General features: G+C 31.3%; 1 protein-coding gene across 1 annotated transcript; it reads right to left on the reverse strand.

Annotated features, from left to right (window-relative positions):
* Nucleotides 1-318: 318 nt before the first annotated feature.
* LOC104094524 (uncharacterized) lies at nucleotides 319-1,540 on the reverse strand. The gene is made up of 2 exons (XM_009600480.4): nucleotides 983-1,540; nucleotides 319-666 (listed from the first exon to the last, which is right to left on the reverse strand). The coding sequence occupies exons 1-2, from the start codon at nucleotides 1,499-1,501 to the stop codon at nucleotides 535-537; spliced, it is 651 nt and encodes a 216-aa protein (XP_009598775.1). The 5' UTR covers nucleotides 1,502-1,540; the 3' UTR covers nucleotides 319-534.
* Nucleotides 1,541-7,091: the final 5,551 nt, after the last annotated feature.

Here is a 7,091-nt window from a genome sequence, read left to right on the forward strand (position 1 = left end):
GATTCCTCTTAATTTGCACCGTCTACTACGTCATAAGAAGGATGCAAAGATGTTTTCTTTCTGAAAGTCTACCATTAAATTAGATATCAAAGCCCTTACCTCTAACCTATCTAGAGAGAAGCAAATAGGAGTGGTTTTTTTTTTTTTTCAGGAGGAGAAATCAAACTCATACTTTATCATCTTAGTTATCCCAAAAGAACAAATATCTTCTCAATCTGCATAATAATTTCTTTATAAGGGGAATTCCTTTCAAACAAGAAGTGAATACACAAACTTTTGAAAGAAATGCTTCAGCAAGAATTAATCACAAATAATGTATTAGGGGATAAAGGATGCAACATGTTTAACACTCCTGGATGATATCTTAAAAAAAAGACATGAGATTGTACATTTAGTAAAACAGTAATATAGTACTAATTATTTGATAACAATCTCCAAATTAAAACCATAAAACTATGATAATATCTCATGAAAACCAAACTTGCCAACGTTTAAAATAATAAAGAAACTAGTATGTCATATGCTGTAGCCATATTACATGTTTTTGGACTCATCACCCGAGTCCTCAACGGTAATAACATCTTTTTTTGTACTAGTTCCGATCCCGGCTGCCGCTGCTGAATCAAGCACCTCGACGTCAATGTTCTTCATCTTTGATTGTTTTGCCTGCAAAATATAAATATCAAAGTTGCATTAGCTAGGGTATAGTATACAAAGAAAGTCTTGAAGGAAATTGGAGCAGGGGTATAACAGTAATTTAAAAAGATCTTTCGGTAAAAATCTAGGTTGACAAGTGTCCCCTCCCCCCACCCCCACCCCAACGTTCTGTATCGCCACGATTCATGAATTCGTAGAACATATCGACATACAAAAAAGAAGATCGAAAAATCCTTTGATCAAAGAAAAAAGCAATCAATCAAAATTTTGATCAAAGGTTTAGAGTGAAATTTAAGCAGAAATTAAAGTGTTTATATAGCTAGACCTGGTCCATAGCACAATCAACAAGTCGCAAAATGATTTCTTGCTCCTCTTTTGCAAGACGAGGGGTAAGCCTAGCCAGAATCTTCATGTCTCGAAACCTCAAATAATGCTTCTTACGAGGGGGACCCGCGCGGCTAGAAGAGCTTTCAACATTCTGACGAGGCCGATCAGCTTTTGGTTTTGGTTTGGCCACAACATTTGATTCTGTAGATGCTACAGAACCAGCAGCAGCTTGTTGTGGATGCATGACAATTGGTAATTGTGGAGCAGCATTAATAGGAAGAGGACTTGAGTCTGTTGATACAGCAACAGAACCACAACCCTGCTGTTTTTGCTGTTGCTGCTGCTGCAGATAAATGGGATTATATGGCAAAAACACTTTCCTATGTGAGGTTCCTTTTTTCCAGCCATGTCCCATATGACCCTTTGAATGACCAGCAAGTCCTTGGCTTGAATCAAAGTATCTTAAACAAATAATACATTGGTAAAACAAACTACCTCCAATTCCTCCGGCCTCCATATTTGTTAGAGAGATAACTTCTGAATTTTGAGGGATATGTGTTGCTGGTCAGTGAAGCACTGAGGAGTATATAAAGGGGGGGTATTAAAAGAGGGAGGTTACTAGGGCAGGGGGGAGTTGGGGTTTGGAGACAACTCAGCTTTTACTGAGATGCTTGGATGTATTATTAGAAGATTTGTTGACTGTTTTATTCATTTCTTTGTTTGGCGTAGTGAGCATTTATTAATCATAATAAGAATAAATAGTTTTATAAACCACTCGTAATTATTACAGACTGGAACGGAGTAAATATTTAGTCCTATTTATTTCTGTGCTTGATGTGTTCCCTGTTTCATCAGCTGAAATATTTCTTTTTGAAATGAGAGTATATAATAGCTCTATTTTTACAATATTAGGGCTCTCTATTTTTTCTTAACCTCCTAGGTCCTAGCTCGGTGGATTGTTGTATAGATTAAAAAAAAAGATAGCAATGAGTGAGAGGCGTTATAACGTATATGTTACTTTATGGATCCTATGAATATGAATAGGTGTGTAAATGGTTCATTCGGCCGGTTATTTTATTAAATTTATACAATAACAATATTTTGGTTATTCTATTATGTATAATCAACATTAGACTTTTCGAAACCGTCCTAATCATGTCGGCTTCTTTTCGGTATCGGTATGGTTCGGTTAATTTTCGATAATTTTTTTTAAATGTCATATAAAAGTTACTAGTAGAAGTAGAATGCAATAACATAAGTACTTTTATAAAACTTAGCAAAACTCTCTCGACATTTTTACAGTTTAAAATGTGATGAATTAAGAAAATATGAAAGATGGTTAGAGTATATATCCATCAACTATTCTACAACAACGTAAAAGAAATTAAGCAAATATAATGAAAATATAAATCACACGAGTGTAAAGATATTAATCAAGTTGGGACTCAAGAATAAAGTCTATAGAACAATTAAATATTCAAAAAGATAAATCTAAATCATACGAAAGGAAACATATTCAATACATTGTAATTTATTACTCATAATCGCCACAATACATTGTGTCTTGCTAGTGAATATGTTGAAAATAATTTAGTTTCAATATGAGTAGCATAATAGGTTTGAGAATTAAGATTTTCAGTTTAATTTCTTGTTGGCTTGTAACTGTTTCATAATTCTAAGGCCCAAGAAAAAATTTAATGCTTTATTATTTTAAACTTAATATATAAATATATTTTTCACATTATAAATTTATTTGGTACGGTTCGGTATTTTTTCGGTTTATTTTCATAAAATAAAAAACCCACCCTAATTATCGGTAGGGTTATAGATTTATATAAAAATCTACGATTTTATTAAAAAAAACCTAAAAATCGGTTCGATACGATACGGTTCGTCGGTTTAATAGGTTTTAAATATCCATTGACACCCTTAAATATGAAGAATGAAAAAACATTTTTCTCTTGCGTAATGGAAAAGATTAGAAGCAGCAATAAAAAAAATTAAATGTCATCATTACATTAGCATGCAATAACAAATTCCTAATTTGACCGAACATGTCTAACTCTAAATGTATGAATTTAATTCTTATCTAAGTTAAGCAAATAACGTGCATGACAGGTTGATGAGAGCGTGTCAAAAGAAAAGGATTTACATGCTTGTAAGCTTACAAGCTTTTGAAAGAAATTAGACATTAGGCAAATCTCATATTCACTGCTAGAAAACTGGCAAAATCCGTCCACAGAATATCGATCGAAATCGGTCGGAAAATAAATCGACCAAAATCGGTCAGAAAATAAGTAAATTGGTCGCAAAAATCAAAGAAAATATTTTTCACAACGGAAATAGTGGTCCCACAACAAATATATAAAAATGCCGACCGATTTCGAGTGGAAATTGATCAATATTTGACCAAAACCTAGTCATACTTGCATATTATCTACAAAAATAATTTTTAATTAAAAATTTTCAAATATACCAACCGATTTCGGTTGGTATATTTGAAATTATTCTTTAAAAAATTTATATATATATAATTTGCCAACCGAAATAAGCTTTGATTAAATTTTTCCGACCTAGTTCGATCGGAACACAATTTTAAAATAATTAAAATATAAATTTTATGAAATTTCCAACCGAAGTCGTTCGGTTTTTGTCAATTTATATAAATAGTTACAAATTTCGACCGATTTCGGTCGAAAATTGGTCAATATTTGACCAAGGCCTAGCCATACTTGCATATTATCTATAAAAATAATTTTTAATTAAAAATTTTCAAATATATATATATATATATATATATATATATATATATATATATATATATTACCAACCGAAATAAGTTTTAATTACATATTTCCGACCGAGTTCGGTCAGAAATGTAATTTTAAAATAATTAAAATATAAATTTTATGAAATTACCGACCGAAGTCGGTCGGTTTTCATCAATTTGTATAAATAGCTTTTAAATAAATAATATTTAATACTTAATTGATGTGTGTGTATGTGTTTTTTTAAATTACTTTTATATAGACACTATATCCTATCCATATATGTGTGTGTATATATATATATATATATATATATATATATATATATATATATATATATATATAATATTTAATTGATTTAACATCCTAAATTGTAATATTTAATATTTAATTAATTTTGTATTTACACACACACACACACACATATGAGCGCGCACACACACATAATTTTGAATGTTTTATTCTCGATCACCTTATTAGTACTTTTCTCGGATACTTCATAAGAGGATCAATTGAAAATTCAATTATATTCGATTAAATCTTACTATAACACATTTAAAAATAAAGTGTATAGTTCTATGAGATGTAGTGTTCTATAAGATGTAGTGCTATATTAATATTATTTAAGTTTTAGCAACAACAACATATGAATATAGTATATATTAATATAGCATATGTTAATATACCATTAATATATATACATATATATGTTGTTGTTGCTAGAACTTAAGTATTAATATAGCTCTACATCTTATAGAACTATATATAAGATGTGTGTGTGTGTATATATATATATATATATATATAGTCGATCGATTAAATCTTACTATAACACATTTAAAAACAAAGTGTATACTTCTATAAGATGTAGTGCTATATATATAGTATATTTAAGTTTTAGTAACAACAACATATGAATATAGCATTAATATGTATACATATGTTGTTGTTGCTATAACTTAAGGGGTCGTTTGGTTCGCAGATAGAATTATTCCGGGATTATAATCTTAGGATAAATAATCCCTTGGGTTACTTAGTGCTATTACTTTGTTTGATTCATTGGATTAAAACTGGGATATAATATATATAATCCAAAACATGTGTTTGGTTTAAAGTTGGATAAACTTTGATAAAATTCTATTTCCTATTTTAACCTTAGATATTTCATGACTAATACAAACTTAAACAATGTTTTTCTTAACAAAAAACTCTACCCAATAATATTTTCTTATTATACTAAACTCAAATACTCAACTCCACTAAAAAGCTTTATCAAAATCCAAACCCCAACTAACAAAATTGGGCAAAATCAAAGACGTCACTTCATACCATCCAAGATGTAAGAAAATTATATTCTTGTTGCACTGTTGCAAAAGAAGTGCACAAACTGAAGCTAAAATAGTGTCGAAATATGCAGAAAAATATTGAAGCTATGAAAAAGAGTAAGAATCAATGCAGAAAAATGCAAAAACTAAGCAGAAATTGCGCAGAAAACTGCAGAAACTATGCAGAAAGAGTGCAGAAAAATGTAGGAAAAAAATGTAAAAACATAGCAGAAAAACACAGAAATTATGCAGAAACTGTGCACCAAGAATGCAGAAATTATGCAGAAACTGAGAAAAGTGTAGGAACTATGCAAAAATTACTCAAACACAGTGCAAACAAATACAAGAACTGTGCAAAAAAAAAAAAGGTGCAGAAACTGAAACTTAAAAACTACAAACTGAAATTAAAATATGCAGAAATTGAAACTAAAATAAGTGCAGAAACTAAAGCTAAAACAAACGTACTGATGCAGTGAAAAGGCTTTTGGAGGGGTAATTTTGTCTTTACGAAATGTTTATCCAAGGGATTATAATCCTGGTATTGTTATTCCACCTCCAATGTGGGATAAGTTTATACCAATATTTAGTATAAAATTATACCGGTATTTTTTAATACCAGTAACCAAACATGGAATAAATTTAATCCCAATTTTTATACTGGGATATCCCACTTAATACCTGCAACCAAACGACCACTAAGTATTAATATAGCACTACATCTTATAGATAATATGCACTTTGTTCTTAAATGTGTTATAGTAAGTTTTAATCGAATATAGCTTATATATATATACTATACACTTTGTTTTTAAATGTGTTATAGTAAGATTTAATCGATTATATATATATATATATATATATATATATATATATATATATATATATATATATATATATATAAAGTTTTAGCAACAACAACATATGAATATAGCATATATTAATATAGCTGTGAGGATCCAAAATGTCATCTTTAAATTAATAAGTAATTCTGTGTTTTAAGACCTCGAAAAGCACCATTTATCATTTCTCAACTTGCGTGCGCAGTCCGTAAAAGTTTCTGAAAAGTTTTTATGTGAAAAATAGATTAAAATGGGAAATAGAGCTTTAAAACTCAATTAAGTTGACTTTAGTCAATATTTTGAACAAATAGACCCGGATAGGTATTTTGATAATTTCGGTAGGTCCGTATCGTGATTTGGGACCTGGGCATATGCCCGGAATCGAATTCGAAAGTCCCTAACTCGAGATATGAAATTTTGATGAAAAATTAAAAGCTTGAAAGCTTAATGGTTTCTAAGAAATTACTGATGTTGGATTTATTGACCTCGAGTCCGTATTTTAGTTTCGGAGCCCGGTATAGGTCCATTATAATATTTATGACTTGTTTGCCGAATTTGGTAAGAATCGGAGTTGATTTGACGTGATTCGGACGTCCGGTTGTAAAAATATAAGTTTTAAAGTTTTCTTGAAAATTTTCTTTGATTTGGTGTCCGATTCGTAGTTCTAGGTGTTATTTTGGCGATTTGATCGCGCTAGCAAGTTCGTATGATGTTTTAGGACTTGTGTGCACGTTTGGTTTGGAACCCCGAGGGCTCGGGTGAGTTTCGGATAGGCTACGGGGTAATTTTGAACTTAGAAAAAAAATCTGGTTTTTAGCTTCTGCTGTCATCTGGTGTTTTGTTTTTCGCGATCGCGAATCCATTCCTGCGATCGCGAAGAGAAAAGTTGGACTGGCACAATTGTGCTTCGCGTTCGCGATCGAAGACACGCGTTCGCGAAGGGTCGAAGTGTAAAGCTTCGCATTCGCGATTGAGTCCTCGCGTTCGCGAAGATGAAATGAGGCAGAAGCTGGGGTACTCAAATTTGTTCTTCGCGTTCGCATGAAATGGTACGCGATCGCGTAGGTCTGCGAGGTTATGCTTCGTGTTTGCATGTGTGATGTCGCGTTCGCGTAGAGCAAAGTGGCAGCCTGTGCAAAAATGTTCTTCGTGATCGCAAAGCAATTCCCGCGATC

This window comes from Nicotiana tomentosiformis, chromosome 2, assembly GCF_000390325.3.
Source record: "Nicotiana tomentosiformis chromosome 2, ASM39032v3, whole genome shotgun sequence".
NCBI lineage: Eukaryota > Viridiplantae > Streptophyta > Magnoliopsida > Solanales > Solanaceae > Nicotiana > Nicotiana tomentosiformis.

Coding starts and splice junctions, on each gene's coding strand:
- LOC104094524 (XM_009600480.4), bottom strand. CDS start 1,501: ATGGAGGCCGGAGGAATTGGAGGTAGTTTGTTTTACCAATGTATTATT. Junction 667..982: donor TTGATTGTGCTATGGACCAG/GTCTAGCTATAT, acceptor TATATTTTGCAG/GCAAAACAATCAAAGATGAA.